General features: G+C 38.2%; 1 protein-coding gene across 1 annotated transcript in view; it reads left to right on the forward strand.

The window, feature by feature from the left end:
* Positions 1 to 19,729, forward strand: part of STPG2 (sperm tail PG-rich repeat containing 2) — a gene marked incomplete at both ends in the record, with an annotated part of 288,689 nt that overhangs the window by 100,850 nt on the left and 168,110 nt on the right. Inside the window, 2 exons of the mRNA XM_084232956.1 lie at positions 12,462 to 12,569; positions 12,965 to 13,124. Coding sequence (XP_084089082.1) covers positions 12,462 to 12,569; positions 12,965 to 13,124 — 268 coding nt within the window. The remainder of the gene's footprint in view (positions 1 to 12,461; positions 12,570 to 12,964; positions 13,125 to 19,729) is intronic.

Here is a 19,729-nt window from a genome sequence, read left to right on the forward strand (position 1 = left end):
CCCTATCACCTGTGTACCCATCCTTCCTTTCCCCATCTCTCTGGTAGCTTCAGTTCTATGATCAGATTTCTAAGATTAGTTTCAATTTTGCTATATCAGATCTCTTTGGTTTCTCTGTATTTGATATATAAGTGACACCATACAGTATTAGCCTTCCTCCACTGGACTTACTTCACAGCATAATCTGCTCCAGCTCTGTTTCTTTCATTTTCTTTTTCATGGCAATTTTAAACTCCATATGTGAGAAGAGGAACATTTCCTCAATGTCTTTGAAGTTGGGTTCTGGAGATTTGTTTCTCTTTGCGTTGTATTATTCCCTTGGGGACTTGTGAGGCTGTTTATTGGGTTTCTTCTTCTTTACATTATTTGGTTTGGGATCCTGCTGCTGTAGGTGGTACTTCTGCTGGACATGACTCCTCCTCATACTGAATGGGTCTCATTGGTCTTGGTGGGTGGCACTCAGGATCTCCTGAGATGTTTTCAGATTCAATAGCTCTAGTTATTCCCTGGTGTGAATCTGGAAACTCAGTGCTCCCAGCAGGAGGCTGGCTGGATTTCCTGGTTAGTCTTGAGATGTGTGGCCATTCTATTCCTACCGTGCTATGAATCTGGAACCTCAGTAGTCTGGCAGGTGGCTGCGTTGGTCTCCGGGAAGGTTGCAGCATATGAGGCTGCTCTACAACTCCTGCCATTAATCTGTGTGCAAATGATTTTTAAGTGTATGTTTTAAATTGTGGACATTTAATGTTTTTTTTAACTGAGGTAACATTAGTTTAAAACACTGTATATGACTCAGAGTTTTAAGTTCACATCTCCTGGTACATGTATCCAAGTTGGGAGAGAAGGACTAAAACTAACACTACTTGCAGATAGCATATGTAGAATGAAACTAAATCACCATCTCACATCTTACATAAAAATAATTCAAAATGTTTTAAATACTTAGATTATGAACACAAAACATATATTGTTTTCAACAGAACATAAAATAAAACCCCATGATACTTCCTTCTTGATTTCTTTGTGGATTCATCTCCAAAGGCAAGTGATGCAAAAATAAATTTAAACAAATGGATTGCATCAAACTAAAAAGCTTCCACACAGTGAAAGAAGCTATCAATAAAACAAAAAGAAACCCAACTGAATGTGAGAAAACACTTTCTTTTTTTAAAAAAGATTTATTTATTTATTTTATACAAGAACCGGAGTACAGGCCAGATGCATGGGAGCGTGAGAAGATTCACCAGAGACAGAGCAGGGAACAGAACAGGCAGACTGACAAAATACACTGCTGAAGGGAGCAGCAGGCGTGACAGGAGAGGTCTGCTGCACCATGTGGGACTCTTGCAGGCCGGCTGGGATCGAACCTGTGCTGCAGAGATTGTGGACAGCTTCACAGCGTGGTGCTTAACTGCCTACACCACCAGGGGAGACCCGAGAAAATACTTTCACATCATACATCTGACAAAGGGGTTGATAGCCAATATCTATAAGGAACACATGCAACTCAACAACAACAACAACAAAACAAAACAAAGAACCAATCAAAATGGAAAAGGAGCTAAACAGTCAGTCATTTCTCCAAGGAAGACATACAGATGGCCAATAGGCACATGAAAAATGCTCATCATCACTTTCAGTCAAGGAAATGTAAATAAAAATCACAAAGAGATACCATTTCACACCTGTGACAATGATCCATATCAAAAAGTCCAGTAGCAACAAATGTTTGGCAAGAATGTGGAGTAACTGAAGTATTTGTAAAATGTTGGTGGGTCGTAGACTGGAGCAGCACCTATGTTATGGAGGCTTCTCAAAATAATTAAAATAAATATACCACATGATTCCAGAAATTCCACTCCTAGGTATCTACCTGAAGAACACAAAAGCACTAATTTGAAGGTATGTGCATTCCTATGTTCATTGCAGCACTATTTACAACAAAGTTATGGAAAAAACTGAGGGTCCAAATACAATGAGTAGATCAGGAAGATGTGGTATATATATATATATGCAATGGAATACTACTCAGCTATTAAAATAGATGAACTCTTGTCATTTTCACAACATAGATGGAAGTGGAGAGATAATGTTAAGCAAAATATGTCAGAAGGAACAGATGGTTTCACTTATAGAGAAGCTAAACTAAGGGTCAGATAAAACTAAACAAATAACAAATCTTAGAAAACTGTGGAATCGAGGTTACAATAAGGGGAATCAGATAACACAATAGGGGGTGGAACACAATGGACTATGGTGGGGTTCTCTGGGAGCCGTGAGTGTGTGTGTGGTGTGAGAAGATGCATCTGAGGAGGTGTGATTCTTTGCTTCTGAAACGTAGTGTAGTAAACCAGTGTTACCTCAAAAAAATCATTTTCATAATTTGCCTGTTTCTGTGGTATAACAAATTACATTAACTGGGTAGTTTAAAGAACAGAAATATATTTATCACAGTTCCAGAAGCTTGGAGGTCCAAGATTTGGTGTCTAGTACAGACATACTCCAGGTACAGAAGCAGCCATATTCCCACTGTGTCCACACATGGCAAAAGGCATGAGTGAGCTCTCTGGGATTTCTTTAATAAGGGATTAACCCCATTCATGAAGGCTCTATCCTAATGTCCCCATCAACTTCCAAGGGTCCCATCTCCAAATACTTTGGGAATTAGGTTTCAACTTAGGAATTTTGGGGAAACACATTTAGTCTCTGCTAAGTACTAAGACTTTGTTTTCTTTTTTGACTCTTGTTCCCTCATGAACACTTATATATTCTTGTATGTTAAATATTTCTCAGTTCCAATTTCTAATATAAGTATCAGTAGATATAATTCACATAACTGAAAGATCTCTAGGGTCAGTAATTTTAAGAGTTTAAAATGATCCTGAGGTAAGAAAAAAAAAATTGAGAACCAGTGTTCCCAAACGATAAATTAAGAGAGGAATTCATCAAACAAAAAAGTGGTGCTATGTCTATAGAACTATTTTTAAAACACCACACAAGGTTAAAATAATAATACAAATTGTTACAAATTAAATTGGTAGATCCCAACTGTCTAAGTATACCAATAAGGTACAATGAAATTAAATCAAAGAGTAAAATTCACCAAATTTAACTATTCCTACACTCACAGGATGCTATACATTGAATTGTGTTCCAATCCAAATTCACACATTAAAGTATTTCTACCCAAAATTCACTGTATTTGGAGATAAATGTCGTAAAGAAGTAATAAGGTTTAAATGAGTTCATAAGAACTGAGTCCTCATCAAATAGGATTGCTGTCCTCATGAGGAGAATAGACAACAGTGATACATGTGTGAAAAAAATATACCACATAAAGGTACAAGAAGAAGGAAAACAGCAAAGGTAGAGCTCTCAGAAGAACCAAGTCTGCAACACTTTCCTCTTACAATTAGAGCCTTTAGAACTGAGAAATAAACTTTTGTCTAAGAAAATAACACAGGACTAAGGTTTTTTGGTTATTCATGTGTTCTTCTGTAACTTTTAGCTATTTCAGTGAGAATCACTATGATAGAACAAATACATAGTGCAAGTACCCCACAACATTTTTTATAATTGTGCACTTTTGTGTTGAGGCAAGTATGGGTTTACAGCATTGCATATGATGTTGGTGTACGTTCAGATTGATATAGCTGTAATGTTCCCACACAACACCTAGCACTGACACATTTATAATCTTCCAGTATGATCCATTGGGCCTCTTCCTCTCCTTGCTCTGTAAACTTTAACCTCACCTGTTGATAGCCTCAATTCTACAATCAGATCTCTTGTGTATCCTTGAGTTTTGTTTTGTCTATGCCTTTTGTATTGTTTCTCTATAGTCTGCATATCAATGAAGTCATCTGGTTTTGCCTTTCTCCTCCTCACATTTTCATAGCTGTCAGATCCCTCCAAGTGTCACAAAAGGCAAAATTTCATAAAATTTTAATAGCTCAGTAGCATTTCATTGTGAACATATACCACACTTTGTCTAATTCACACATTTGTTTTTGGGCACTTACATAGTTTCCATAACTTGCCTGTTGCAAGTAGTGTGGCAATGAACATGGAGTGCATACACCTCTTTGAATTAGTGTGTTTTTTTTGCAATCTTTGGGTGGATTCCTAGGGGTTGGATGGCTGGATCGTATATAGCTTTATTTTTAATGTTTTCAAAAACTCCTGTTTTCCATAGGGGTTGGACCAGTCTACATTCCAATCAACAATGTAGGCATATTCCTTTTTCTCCACATTGTTGCCTACACTTGTTGCTTCAGGTCTTTTTGATACAGGGATTCTCAAAGGGGTGAGGTAGTATTTCGTTGTGATTCTGGTTTTCATTTCCCTGAATATAAGTGATAATGGGCATTTTTCCTATGACTGCTGGCCATCTTTATGTCTTCTTTGGACAAGGGTTTGCTTAGCTCCTCTGCCCATTTTTGATTGGGTTATATATTTTCTTTTTGTTGCATTTGTGTGATTATATTTTCAGATGTTGGATATCAGTGCCTGTCAAAGATATGATGTGAAAATATATTCTACCATTCGCTAGGGTGTCTTTTTGAATTATAGTTTCTTTCACTGTGCATAAGCTTTTTATTTTGAAATTGTTCTATTTGCTTATATTCTCTTTTGTTTCCTTTGCTATTAGATATGAAACCACAAAGACATCATTGAAGCCAATGACATGGAGGGCTTTCCCTGTCTTTTATTCACATATTTTATGGTTTCATGTCTTTTTTAAATTTATTTTTATTATTATTATTATTTTTAAAACAACTCTTTTTTTAATTTTTATTTTATTTATACAAGCACTGGGTACAGTCAGAAGTGTGGGAGGGTGAGAGGATTCACTGGAGCCAGAGCAGGCACCAGAACAGGCAGACTGACGAAGTATACTGCTGAGGTGAGAAGCGGGCGCAGCAGGAGAGGTCTGCCGCACCATGTGGGACCCTCGCCTGCGGCCGGGGATTGAACTGTCGCTGCAGAGGCTGGGGGCAGCTTCACAGCCTAGCGCTCAACTGCTGCGCCACCGGGAAGGCTCTATTTTTATTATTATTTTTTTAATTTTATATATTTTTACATCATTTTTCATTTTTGCACAGTGTATGCATTTTCATCTTGGTTATAATCCTGACATAATTACCACCCCCTGTTGTTTTGATACTACTCCCTCCTTCCCCCACCATGGTGTGTCTCTGGTTTATATTTGCTTGTTGATTTTGATTTTTACTTTATAATAATTAATCTTTTCCTGGTCTCTTATTTAGGTTTTCTAAATTCCTACTATGGGTGAGACCACATGGTATTTTTCTTTTTATTTCTGGGTTATTTCACTGAGCATGATCCCTTCCAGCTCCATCCATGTTGCTGCAAATGCATGAGTTTATCTTTTTTGATTGCTGAGTATTATTCCATTGTGTGTATATACCACATCTTCTTGATCCATTCATCTGTTTTTGGGCATTAGGGTTGTTTCCATAGCTTAGCTATTGTAATTAATGCTGCTATAAACATAGGGTGCAGGTGCCTTTTTGAATTAATGTTTCTGTGTCTTTTGGGTAAATACCTAGGAGTGGAATGGCTGGATCATATGGAAGCTCTATCTTTAGTAGGTTGAGGAATCTCCACACAGCTTTCCATAGTGGTTGGACCATTTTGCACTCCCACCAGCAATGCAGGAGAGTTCATTTTTCTCAACATCCTCACCAACATTTGATGTTGCCAGTTTTTTAATATGTGCCATTCTTACTGGTGTAAGATGGTATCTCATTGTAGTTTTGATTTGCATTTCCCTGATTACAAGTGATGTTGAACATTTTTTTCATATGCCTGTTGGCATTTGCATTTCCTCTTTGGAGAAGTTTCTTTTTAGCTCTTCTGCCATTTTTTGACTGCATTATTTACTTTGATTTTTTTGGGTCTCTTCAGCTCTTTGTAGATTTTTGTGATCAGTCCTTTATCATTAGTGTTATGTGCAAAAATTTTCTCTCAGTTGGTGGGGTGTCTCTTTGTTTTGGTTACTGTCTCTTTTGCTGTGCAGAAGCTCTTTAATTTGATTTAATCCCAGCTGATTATCTTTGCCTTCACTACCACTATTCCAAAGAGCACCAGCATGCCTATGTTTATAGCAACACTATTTACAATAACTAAGCATTGGAAACAACCCAAATGCCCAAAAATAGATGACTGGATCAAGAAGATGTGATGCATATACACAATGGAATATTACTCAGCAATCAAAAAAGATAAACACATGCAATTTGCAGCAACATGGATGGAACTGGAAGGGATCATGCTCAGCGAAATAAGCCAGAAAGAAAAAGAAAAATACCAGATGGTCTTACTCCTAGCAGGAATCTAGAAAACCTAAATTAGGGACCAGGAAAAAGAAAAACTATAAGAAAGGAAAAACCAAAATCAACAAATAACTATGAACCAGAGACACACTATTGGGGGTGGGATAGGGAAAAGGGGAATTGGGGTCAAAATAAGGAGGTTGCAATTATATAGGAAATATAGAAGTAAAATTAAAAAACAAAACAAAACAAAAAAAATATAAAATTCTACATGCGTAAAAAAAAATTCAGTGATAAATGATAAATTCAGAATTGAATGATAAAATGATACATTTCTTAGATAAGCAAAAGCTAAATGAAGAATTCATCAATACTAAATTGGCTGTACAATAAATTTAAACTGAAAAGAAATGATATAAACAAGAAAATGCATGACAATTGCCAAAATAATTAGACAAGAGATACATATAACATAAATATATAAAAATGAGACATAAAAATGTCAAGTGTGTGACAGGAGTTAAAAAATATATAGATTAGTGGTGTGATCAAAGTTAAGGAGTTATCAATCCCACATGGGACATTATACACATAAGATGTTCTATTGGAACCTAATGGTGATCTATTTTTAACATTTTGAACCTCCAGACAGCTTTCAATAGTGGCTGGGCCAGAAGCCAATTTATGTTCCCAACAGCAGAATAAGAGTGTTTTTTTTTTTTTATATGGTTCATTCTCACAGGTATGAGGTAGTATCTCATTGTGGCTTTGATTTGCATTTCCATGATTATAAGAGCTATTTTTCATATACCTGTTGGCCATTTGCATTTCTTTTTTTTTGAAGAGGTGTCTTTTTAACTCTTCTGGCTTTTTTTTTTTGATTGAGTATTTTTCTTCATTGAGTTGGGTAAGCTCTTAATAGATCTTTGATATCAGTCCCTTATCAGATGTTTGGTGTGCAAATATTTTCTCCCATTCAGTGCGGTGTCTCTTTGTTTCGATTACTGTCTCTTGTTATACAGAAGCTTTCTAGTTTAATGTAGTCCCAGATATTTATATTTCCTTTGTTTTCCTTGCTTCTGGAGATGAACCCTCAAAGTTATTTCTGAAGTTTATGTTATGGAGTGTTTTTGGCTATTTCTTATATTTATTTTATGGTTTCAGATCTTAAATCCAAGTCTTTTGTCTATTTTGAGTTGATTTTGTGTATGGTGTGAGATAGTCATCTAATTTCATTCACTTGCATCATTTATTGAAGAGATTTTCCTTGTTCCACTGTATATTCTAGGTTCCTTTGTCATGTATGTGTGGCTTCATTTCTCGACTTTCAATTCAGTTCCATTGGTCTGTTGTTGTTTCAATACCATGTTGTTTTATTATTTGGGCTTTGTAATATAGTCTGAAGTCTGGGAGTATTATATCTCCATTTAAGTCCTTTTAATAAGGAGAACTTTGGACATTTGTGGGTTTTTTTGTGATTCCATATGAATTTCAGCAATATTTGTTCCATTTCTTTGAAGAATGTCATTGACAGTTTTATGGGAATTGCATTGTATTTGTAAATTGCTTTTGGTAGGATGACTATTTTGATAATGTAGATCCATCTGCTCCATTCACAGAGAATGTCTTTATGTCTTCCATTATTTCCATTAGCAGTGTTTTATAATTTTCTTTGTATAGTTATTTAGCCTCCTTTATTAGTTTCATTTGCAGGTATTTAATTTCTTTTTGGTACAATTGTACATGGAATGGTTTCTTAATTTTTTCCTTCTCAGACTGATGTTTCATGTACAGGAAGGCTACTGATTTTGGTGTATTGATTTTATAACCTGCTACTTTACAGAACTGGTTTATTGCTTTAATTAGTTTTCCTGTGCATTTTTTAAAAATATTTATTTATTTATTTATACAAGAACCAGGGTACAGGCCAGATGCGTGGTATGGTGAGAAGATTCACCAGAGACAGAGCGGGGAGCAGAACAGGCAGACTGATGAAATACACTCCTGAGGGGAGCAGCGGGTGAGACAAGAGAGGTCTGCTGCGCCATGTGGGACCCTCCCAGCTGGCCGGGATCAAATTGGTGCTGCAGAGGCTGTGGGTGGACAGCTTCACAGCATGACGCTCAACTGCCTGTGCCACAGGGGCGGCCCACCTGTGCATTTTTTAAAGGAAAAATGCATATTATAATATCATCTGCAGATAGTAATAGTTTTACTACTTCTTTCCCTATTTGGATTCCTTTTATGTGTTTATCTTGTCTAATTGTTCTAGCTAGGACTTTCAGTATTATATTGAAAAGCTGTGATGAGCGTGGGCATCCTTGTTGTGTTCCAAAACTTAATGGAAAGGCTTTCAGTTTTTCACCATTGACAATGATGGTAGCTGTGGGTTTGTCATATATGGCAGTTTTTATATTAAGATGTGTTCCTTTTATTCCAAGTTCTTTTGGGTGCTTTCATCACAAATGCATATTGGACTTTACAAGTACTTTCTTGGCATTTATTGATATGTTCATATGGTATTTTTTTTCTTTTTGTTAATTTGGTGAATAACATTTTTTGATTTTTGGGTGATGGACAATTCTTGTGTTCCTGGAGTTAATGCCATTGGTCATGGTGTACAATGCTTTTGGTGCACTGTTGGATTTACTAATGTTTTATTGAGGATTTTAACATGTTTTCTTTAGGGAAATTGGTCTGTAATTTTCTTTTTTATTTGTCGTTTTTGTTTGGTTTTGGTATATTTGTGATGCTGCCCTCATAAAATTTTTTGAATGAGTTTTAGTTGGATAGGCATTAGCTCATCTTTGAATGCTAGAAATCTCTGGTGAAACTTTCTGTTTCTGGGCTTTTGTTTTCTGGAATGGTTTTTATTACTGTTTCCATTTGCTAACTTGTAATTGGTTTGTTCAAAGTTTTCTATTTCTTTTTTCAGCCTTGGGTGATTATAAAATTCTAAGAATTTGTCCATCTCATCTAAGTTGTTGAACATGTTTGCCTATAACTGTTCATAGTAATCTCTGATTATACTCTGTATTTCTGCTGTGTCTGCTGTAGTTCTCCTCTTTCATTCATAATACTATTTTTTTGACTTTTCTCCCTCATTTTCTTCATGAAACTGCTAGAGGTTTACCTATTTTATCTTTGCAAAGAACTAGCTTTTTGTTTCTTTGATCTTTTGGACTGTCTTTTTGGTTTCTATTTCATTTATTTCTGCTTTAATTTCTATTACTTCCTTTCTTCTACCAGTAGAAGGTTTTTCTTTTTCTTTTTTTTCCCGCTAGTCCTTGAAGTGAGAGATTAGGTTGGTTCTGTGGGTTCTTTCTTGTTTCTTGATGGGGCCTGTGGTGCTCTACATTTTCCCCTAATAATGCTTTTGCAGTGTCCCACTGGACATCTACTACATAGGCTTGGGTAATCTGGACTTCTGTGATTGGTGGGCAGGACATCTGCCTGTCCTGTTCCAAGTGTGAGTGGTCCAGCCTGCTGGAATCAGTGGGCAAGACCTCTTGTGGTTCCCACCCAAGCATGGGTGATTCTGCATGGTGTGTAGGCTTCTGGAGCCAGTGGGTGTAACTACATGGTTCCCACTGGGCATGGGTTGTCCAGACTCTGTTCCTTTATTTTCTTGTATATACTATCAATCTTGGTCTTCCTGAGGAGCTGGTGACTGGTTCTGGAGTTAGGGGTGCTTACCTAGGTGTTGCTAAGGGTGTCTGATGTAAAGCAAGGCCCTGGAATGCCCAGGCTTGGGTACCACTCTGCTGGGAGGGGCTGGTGGCTGAGCCCCCCTTTCAAAGCTGTCAAGAAATTTGTTCTATCTAGTCTATACTAAAGTGGTTTGGTATATAGGAAATCACTTAAAAACTGTAGCTTGGTTCAGATATTTAGTCAGCTGTTCTTTTAGGTGCTCTGTTTACTTTTTCTTAAAAGTATAAATTTTGTAAACATCCTTGTGTATGTTTTTCATAATGTAGAATTTCTCTTGTCAGGTGTGCTTTTCATAGTTTCCACATTATAAAGCAACAATAGTTGTCCACCATAGTGCATTGTGCTCTCCTTCTCCCTGTTTTCTACTTTTCACCTTCCCCTCCCATTCAGAATATCTCAGATCTATTGTCTTCTTTCAAAGGTCAGTCTTATAACTTGTTTTTGATCCTTTGTTTGGTCTCTGTAGATTCCACATGTAAGTGAAACCATTCAGTATTTTTCTTTCTCCTTTTGGATCACTTCACTTAGAATAATCCCTTCTAGTTCCATCCATGTTACTGCAAATAGAATGAGTTTATCTTTTTTGATTGCTGAGTAGCATTGCATTTTGTATATATCCCACATCTTGCTCCATTTATCTGTTGTGGAGCATTTATGTTGTTTCCTTATAATTGGCTATTGTAAATTGTGCTGCTATAAATATAAGAGTTCAAGTGTCCTTTTGAATTAGTGTTTTTGTGCTCTTTGGATAGATACCTAGGACTGGAATTGCTGTGTCATATGACAGATCCATTTTCAGTGTTTTGTGGAACATCAAATGTCTCTCCATGATGGTTGACCCAATCTACATTCCCACCACTGATGTAAGACTTTTCCTTTTTCTCCACACCCTTACCAGCATTTGTTGCTTGTGGTTTCTTTAATATGGGCTATTCTCACATGTATGAGATGGTATCCCATTATAGTTTTGATTTACATTTCCCTCATTATACGTGATGATGAGATTTTTTTCATGTCTGTTGGCCATCTGCATGTCTTCTTTGGAGAGGTACTTTTTAAGCATTTCTGCTCATTTTTGAGTGGGTTGTTTATATTTTTGAGTTTTTGAGCTCTTTATACATCTTTGATATCCATCCCTTATTAGATATATGGTGTGCCAATATTTTCTCCTTTTCAATAGGGTGTATCTTTGTTTTGGTCACTATCTTTTTCACTGTACAGAAGATACTTACTTTGATATAGTCCCAGTTATTTATTTATTTCTTAAAGATTTATTTATTTATTTATGCATATAAGAATGGGAGTGTAGGCCATAGATGGGGGGGGGGTTTGAGAGGATTCTTCAGAAAGAGTGGGGAACAAAACAGGCAGATCTACTGAAATACAGGGCTGAGGGGAGTAGCAGGCAAAACAGGAGAGGTCTGCTGTGCCATGTGTGTTAGCTTCCTGGCCGGGGATTGAACTCATGCTGCAGTTGCTGGTGATAGCTTGATATCACTGAGACTTTAACCCCTGCACCACCAGAAAGGCCCTGTCCCAATTACTTATTTTCTTCTTTGTTTTCCTTGCTGCTGAAAATAAGTCCACAAAGATGTTTCTATAGTTTACATCATGGAGGTTTTTTTCCTATCATTTCTACTACACATTTTATGATTTTTAGTCTGCATCTAAGTCTTTTATCCATTGTGAGTTGATCTTTATGAATGGTGTGAGGTAATGGTCTAGTGTCATTCTTTTGCATGTGGCAGCCCATTATTCTCAGCACCATTTGTTGAAGAGGCTGTCCTTGATTTAGTGTATGTACTTTGTTCCATTTCTAGGTTTTTCCCAAGTATTAAGATTTTTGATATGATTTTAAATGGGATGGCTTTCTTAATTTCTTCTTAGTTCATTATTTATACATGGGAAAACAACCACTTTGTGTTAGTGATTTTGTATCCTGACACTTTGCTAAACTGTTTTTTGTTTTGTTTGTTTGTTTCAAGTAGTTTCTTCATGGAGTCTTAGGGTTCTCTAAGTGTATTATCATATCATCTACAAATAATGATAACTTTACTTCTTTCCCAATTTGGATAAATTTTATTGCTTTTGCTTGTCAATTGCTTTACTTAGGACTTTTTTAAAATATTATGTTGAATAGTAGTAGTGAGAGTGTACATCCTTTCTTGTACCAGAACTTTTTTGTGAAGGATTTAGTTTTTTACCATTGAGAATGATGCTAGCTTTGGGTTGTCATATATGACTTTCATTGTGTTAAGATGAAATTTCATTTATACTCAGATTTTAAGGGGTTTTATCATAAATGAATGCTAACTCATATCAAATGCCTTCTCAAAATCTATTGCTATGAACATGTGATTTTTTTCTTTCTTCTTGTTGATGTGGTGAACTACATTTATTGATAGTTGCTTTCTAATGACAAAATATATTTTTTTTCTTGCTGTAATTTAGAGTGTACCAGGTCCTGGAAAATATGACATTAAAAGCCAATTTCAGCAGACTGAAAATCTGAAACCAACTGCAAATAATGTATCAGCTGCTTTTCTTTCTCAATCCCAGGTAATGTTCTATAATAATTTTCATACACAGAGAATGATAGGTATAATGTGAAGCTGATAACAATCCAGTGGTGGTTGGGGATCTTCTAAAAAGAAAAAAAGACATTTATACAAATTAGAAACAGATATGACCTGTGCAAATCATATTATAAAATGTGTGGGTAAATGAAATTATATAACATTACAAGTTTAGCAATGTGTAAAGATGAAAATTTGAATGAAACCACTACTAAAAATTTTGACAGTTATGAGATCTTAATTCACCTGTGTTTTCTTAACTTCATTAAAAAGATAAATTTAATCCCAAATGTTAAATTACTGAGAAGCCAACTTTAACTCACAAAATATCACTATGTACTATAGTTTCTCACTGGCATATTTTCCCATTTTCACTAGAGATTTATACCCATAAAGTCTATCACTCCAGCCCCAGGCACATATAATGAATATCAAACTGCTTTCAAGTCATTGAAGAAAACACCAGCACTGAAAAATACCCCATTTGGTCAAAGTGCTGCTCGATTCATACAGGACTCCAGGACAGAGGAAATGCCAGGTTAGCAATTAATCTATATGTTTTTACTCTTTAGCTTTATGTAACTTAATATTATTAACAATATTAATTGTACCAGAGAGTACTTTTTTTTTTCATTTTATGGTAAGTACTGTCAGCATTTTTAAAGCAATGACTATGCAATATTCACAAATAAATACAAAATAGCATACAATTTAAAATGTCCTAATTGCAATTTTCTCTTATTTTTACTTTATTCAGTAAATTTCCTAAACTTCTCTTGGGTGATAAACATACATAATATGTCAACTCATGTCTTCTCAATGACTACAAAATCTCATGTAATTATAGCGTAATTCTGAAGTCCAGGATCTTGTTATCTAATTCAAGTACAGGTAACAGGTGAAGATTTTTGTGTGTATTACTTCAGTTCATGAGTATGATTCCTCTCTATCAGAAGAGTTGTGAACTAAAGATACATATTACCCACCCCATATATACAACAAAAAAAGTGGGAGAAAGATAGGATAATTATGATAGACATTCACATTTAAAAAAGAGGGAAAAACTGATGGTCCATAGTAGTCATAGAGCTGATAGAAACATTCTGAAATCAAGCAAAGCTATTGTGCCATTTCTTTAATTGAGGGTCAAATTATATTCTCTGCAAATGATTTTTCATGGTTTTTGTTTTAACTTCTGGGATCACAGTTCCATCCCTTCCATTACCCTTCCTTGTCTAAAAAAACTAGATGGTGTTTGCAGCTGGAGCTTTCTTAACTTGCTTCCTTCTCATAGAAGATTGTAGTCTATAAATCACTTTTCTTTTGCACTGTTGTAATCTTCCTTCCGCATTAGTGCAATTCCTTTTAAAAATATGAACTTTTTTTTTTAAAGATTTGTTTATATATTTATACAAGCACTGGGTACTGTCAGAAGCCGGGAGGGTGAGAGAATTCACCAGAGCCAGAGTGGGGAACCGAACAGGCAGAACAACAAAATACACTGCTGAGGGGAGCAGCGGGCATGGGAGGAGAGATCTGCATGCCATGTGGAGGCCTCGCTGGTGCCCGGGGATCGAACTGGCGCTGCAGAGGCTGCGGGCAGCTTTGCTACCCAGCGCTTAACTGCTGTGCCACCAGGGGAGGCCCTAAAAAATATGAACTTTTTATTGTATTAATTTATAATGAAAAATATTGGACAAAAGTTAAGCCCACAAACCCTTCTCCAAGAAACAGTTGTCTATATGAGTCACCACTGATGCCACTGTTTTTTCAGTAATCCTTAATTCCAAAGTGTCTATCACACATTGTCTTAAAATTCTTAGAGTACCTTTTCTTTAGTGAGAGATTCTGTGAGGAACAATATTGTTTTTTAAGATTTATTTTATTGTTTGTGTGCGTACAAGAACTAGGGTATAGGCTAGAGGTGCGGGGGGGGGGGTGGGTGGGTGGGTGAGAGGATTCACCAGAGGCAGAGCAGGGAACAGAACGGGCAGATCTACTAAAATACACTGCCAAGGGGATGTGGGCAAGACAGGAATGGTCTGTTGTGCCATGTGGGTTAGCTTCCTGGCTGGGGAACAAACTGATACTGTAGTTGCTGGAGACCAGCTCCAGCTAGAAGTTGTGTCAGGGGTCTCAGAGAGGAGAGGACGGCATCGGCCAAGTTTTCTCGGAGGACTGAGGGGAAGTGGAGCGAGGTAGAAGTGAGGTAGACACAGACACTCTCCCTGGTGCAAGTATCTCCTGCTGAGGGTCTCAGCAGGTCTTTATTTATACCTTAAGGCGAGTGGTGGGATTACATCAGCATAAGCATTGATGCAGAGCAGAGACAATCAATACATATTTTCTCATGATCATGTAAAGACTCTCTTGGCCTTACACCTGTAGGCCATTTCTTTGGTAACCTAAGAACAATTAGTTTCCTAGGTACAGCTCTTTTACTAGCATGATCAATCATACAAGACAACACATTTGACAACAATTAAACTTTCCCAGTTACAAAGTGAGTGTAAAATTCCTATTCTATTACTAAAATCAATCTATCTCCTAGTGCTCAATTAACTTGGTTAATATATTAATTACTTCAAAGTGGTCTAAAACAACTCATCAAATCTACGTAAGTTCTACTGAAGTCTAACTCTTAACTAGAAATTCCTAACCTCCACATGGCCTGTGAACTATTGACCTCTTGCATACACCAGGAAATGTATTGTTGCTGCAAACAGGTACTCTCCCAGGTTAGGCTATGGTTTCCAAGCACAGCTGGTTCAGGGCAGCTTGTTCTCCATAGTTCTCAGGGCCGAAACATTTCTTTCCTAACTATACCTTTAACAATTTTTACTTATTTTGTGATAGTTCATGCATAAGAACAATAAGCCAGTTGTCACCTGGGTCCGAATTTAGGTTTTCACAGGCCAGTTAATAACTAACTTACTTCAGCATTAACCAAGAATAAAGAGGAGAGCTTTAGCAGGCTTTGCCATTGAGACTCCCTAGTTCAGATCTTCTTTGGGAAGTGCAAGAACTCCCCTCTTCTGGGAAGTACAACTTTCCCTCTTCGGGGTAGCATTGGGACTCCCCACTTCTCGGGAGTCTCCCCCAATTCCCGGACCATGTCACGAGACAGCATGGGAGGCGCAGCCTGCCGCAGCAGTGGCTGGTGCTAGCTTGATAGTGCTGAGACTTAACCCCTGCACCCCAGGGAGGCCCTATGAGGTACAATCAAAAACTTTTCTGAGGACTTCACAAGGAGAACTCAGATTTGGTCTTTGTTCAGGACATATGTTGCTTTGAAATCCTTGTCTGAAGAAATGGAATGAAAAAATTTATTTTCATATCTACAATAGCTTGATTCCTTTTTTTTTTTAAAGATTTGTTTATTTATACAAGAAGCGAGGTACAGCAGACCAGATGTGTGGGAGGGTGAGAAGATTCACCAAAGACAGAGTGGGGGACAGAACAGGTAGACTGAGGAAATACACTGCTGAGGGGAGCACTGGGCAAGACAGGAGAGGTCTGCGGAGCCATGTGGAACCCTTGCCGGCTGGCTGGGATCGAACAGGTGCTGCAAAGACTGTGAACAGTTTCACAGCACTGTGCTCAACTGGCCAGCGCCATGAGGAGAGGCCCTAGCTTGATTCCTTTTTATTTTCTATAAATTCTGCTTGAGAATTGAATGGATTTAGCATCTCTTTGTGGCCATACCTTCTCATACACTGCTAAAAATAGCTAATTGGCGGGGAGGGGGTGGCGGATCAACATGGCAGCAAGGAAACACTACGAGTAAGATCTCCCATTAAAAAAAAGTTAATAGGGAGGAAAAGAGGCAGGTCCCAGTGAGAACTGGAACATGGAAGATAAACAGATGACTCCAAAACTACCCGAAGAAGAAAGTTGCCATAAAAGAGGACTAGAAGGGAGGAAAGCTCAGAACCCAGCTACCCTCCCCCACCCACAAAGTCGGCACTCTCCGACCAACAGAAAGGAGGAAAGAAATGAAAAAAAAAAAAACAAAACTGAAACAACCAACAAGAACAAACTAAGCATCAAGCAGGACTGTGAGTGGAAAGGAACTATTTCAGCCACAACACCCGTGAGCTGGAGCTGTGGAGAAACCTGCAGGATTCTCTGCAAAGGTGAGTGAACTGCTCCAGGTGCCATTAGAGAAAAGCAAAGACTCCCGGAGACCTACAAACAGCCCCAGGCTAGCCCATAAGCTTGTAGGGAAAAGCAGCTGTTGAAAAGCAAACGCGGATCGCAGCTGTCCTGGTCCCCACGCCTGCAACCTAGGCTTGCAGGGAGACACGCGGGGGCCCTCACTGAGGTGAATGTCCCTAACTAAGTAATCACAAACCAAGTGCCCAGAACGGGAACAGGGGACAAAAAGGCGCTATTTCTGTGGACACTGAACTGGGCTACAGCCCATGTCCTGGACCTGAGGGCTTTGGAACTGAGACCCGGGGCATGAAATTAAGGGCATGGGTTCCCCAAGACGGTGGGGCACAAGGAAGACACAGCATCCCAAAGCTGTTGAGGCTTTCCCCTCAACGGCTCCCAATGGTTCCACCACTCCCAATCTGTTCCCCATCCCATGGGGTGAAAAAAACAGCTCCCAAGGACACTAGGAGAGATCTCTGGTGCCACCTAGCGATCAGAAAAAAAATCACCAATACCCCATAGAACAGGGACATTTCTTCAGTAAAGACTGCTTGAAATCAGCAGAAGGCTCCCAGAGGAGCCAGTGGTGAGCTGGGACGTTCGCCCACGCCAGGCCCCTTCTGACCAGCAGTCCGAGGCCAGAGGGGGAGCGGGCACCCACAGCCGGGGCAGACCGGGTGCGCAGAAGAGTGTGCCTGAGGCCTGGTGCACAGGGAGAGCATCCCACATCGCCATTTTAGAACAGGTACATTTCTTCAGTAAAGACTGCCTGAAATCAGCAGAAGGCTCCCTCAGGAGCCAGAGGTGAACTGGGAATTCGCCCACTACAGACCTCTGCTGGCCTGCAGTCCCAGCCCAGAGGGGGAGCGGGAACTCACTGCCAGTGCAGACCAGGCGCACAGGGAGTGTGTCCTGCATCGCCATTTTAGAACAGGGACATTTCTTCAGTAAAGACTGCTTGAAACTGACAGATGGCTCCCGGAGGAACCAGAGGGGAGCAGAGAAGTTCATCGAAAATGCCGGCCAGTACCAGCAACACAGTGTTCCAATGCATATGGAAAATTAGAAAACAGACAGTAGGGAGCAGAAGAACCACATGCAACCTAGCAACTCCTCAGGAAAAAAGCACACCACAAAAAGAAAACAAACACCCAGATTGCAACGACAGTAACTTGGAAGAACTTCTGAGCCTTCCAGAAAGAGAACTTCAAATTGCCATGATTAAAAAAATGACAGAACCCATAAAGGAAAACAATGATAAGGGAAAAATAATCAACGATTAGAAGAATGAAATTGAGTCCCTAAAGAGGGAAGTAAAAGAAATGCAGGAGATCAAAGAATTAATGGAGGCACTAAAGAACTCTGGGAAAAGCAATGAAAGCAGAATAGATAAAATGGAAGAACGAATAAGTACTCTTGAAGACACAGAAATAAAAAGAACCAAAACAGAAAAGGAAAGAGAAGTACAAAGGAAAAAGACCAGAGAAAGACTTTGGGAACTATCTGACTCCATGAGGAAAGGAAATATAAGAGTTATGGGAATACCAGAAGGAGTGGAGAGAGATGTAGGAACAGAGAAAATATTCAAGGAGATAATTGAAGAGAACCCCCCCAAACATGAAGGAGCTGAAAATTGATATACAAGAATCAAGAAGAACACCAAACTTCCACGACGAAAGGAAAAAAACAGCAAGACACATAGTAGTAAAGCTCCCAAGAATCCAGGACAAGGAAAAAATAATGAAGCTGACAAGAGAGTAGAAACAGATAGCATTCAAAGGAAAACCATCAGGCTGACAGCAGATTTCTCCGAAGAAGGGCAAGGAGAGATTGGAGGGACACAGTCAACAGATTCCAAGAAAACAGATGCCAACCAAGAATACTATATCCTGCAAAACTCTCCTTCCTCTATGAAGAAAGAATAAGGACCTTCCCAGACAAAGAGAAACTCTGGAATTTCATTACGACTAAACCCCCACTCCAAAAAATACTACAAGGAGTCCTAAAGCCAGAACTTCAGAGGGATGAATAACAACAAAAGAAGGCCAAAAAAAAAGTTATTAAAAGAATAAATAAATAAAATCAAAGGAAAGACAAACACAATGGCAAATACAGATGCTAACATTTTGATATTAACTCTAAATGTAAATGGACTAAACTCTACAATAAAAAGCCACAGAGTTGCAGCCTGGATTAAGAAACAAAACCCAACCTTTTGCTGTCTCCAGGAAACATATTTAGCTACAAAAGATAAAAATAGACTCAAAGTTAATGGATGAAAACCAATCCTACAAGCAAATGGACCAAAAAGAAAGCAGGAACAGCTATACTTATATCAGATAAAACAGATTTCAAACTCAAGAAGATAAAAAGAGACCCAATGGTCACTACATTATGATCAAGGGGACAATAATTCATGAAGAAATAACACTCATTAACATATATTCACCAAAGGAAGGAGCACCAAAATATATCAGACAACTATTGTCATCTCTGAAAACAGACATCAGAGAAAAGACATACGTAGTGGGAGACTTCAACACACCACTATCAACAATGGATAGATCAATGAGACAAAAAATAAGTAAAGACACTAAAGCTCTAAATAAGGACCTGGAGCGCTTGGGCTTAAAAGACATCTATAGAAAACTAACCCAAAAAAAACGGAGTACACATTTTTCTCAAGCACACATGGATCATTCTCCAGGATCGATCACATACTGGGACACAAGACAAACATCAACAGATACACCAAGATTGAAATCATAGCAACCATCTTTTCTGACCATGAAGGCATCAAACTAGAAATAAACCCATAAAAAGAAGGTAAGGAACTTGCCTACCTCATGGAGATTGAAAACCACACTACTGGAAGACCACTGGACTAATGAGGAGATCAAGAAGAAATTAAAAAATTCTTTGAATTCATGACAGTGAGGACACCAAATTCCTAAGTGTATGGGATGCAGCAAAAGCAGTAATAAG

Source organism: Talpa europaea (genome assembly GCF_964194135.1).
Source record: "Talpa europaea genome assembly, chromosome: 5".
Taxonomy (NCBI): Eukaryota; Metazoa; Chordata; class Mammalia; order Eulipotyphla; family Talpidae; genus Talpa; species Talpa europaea.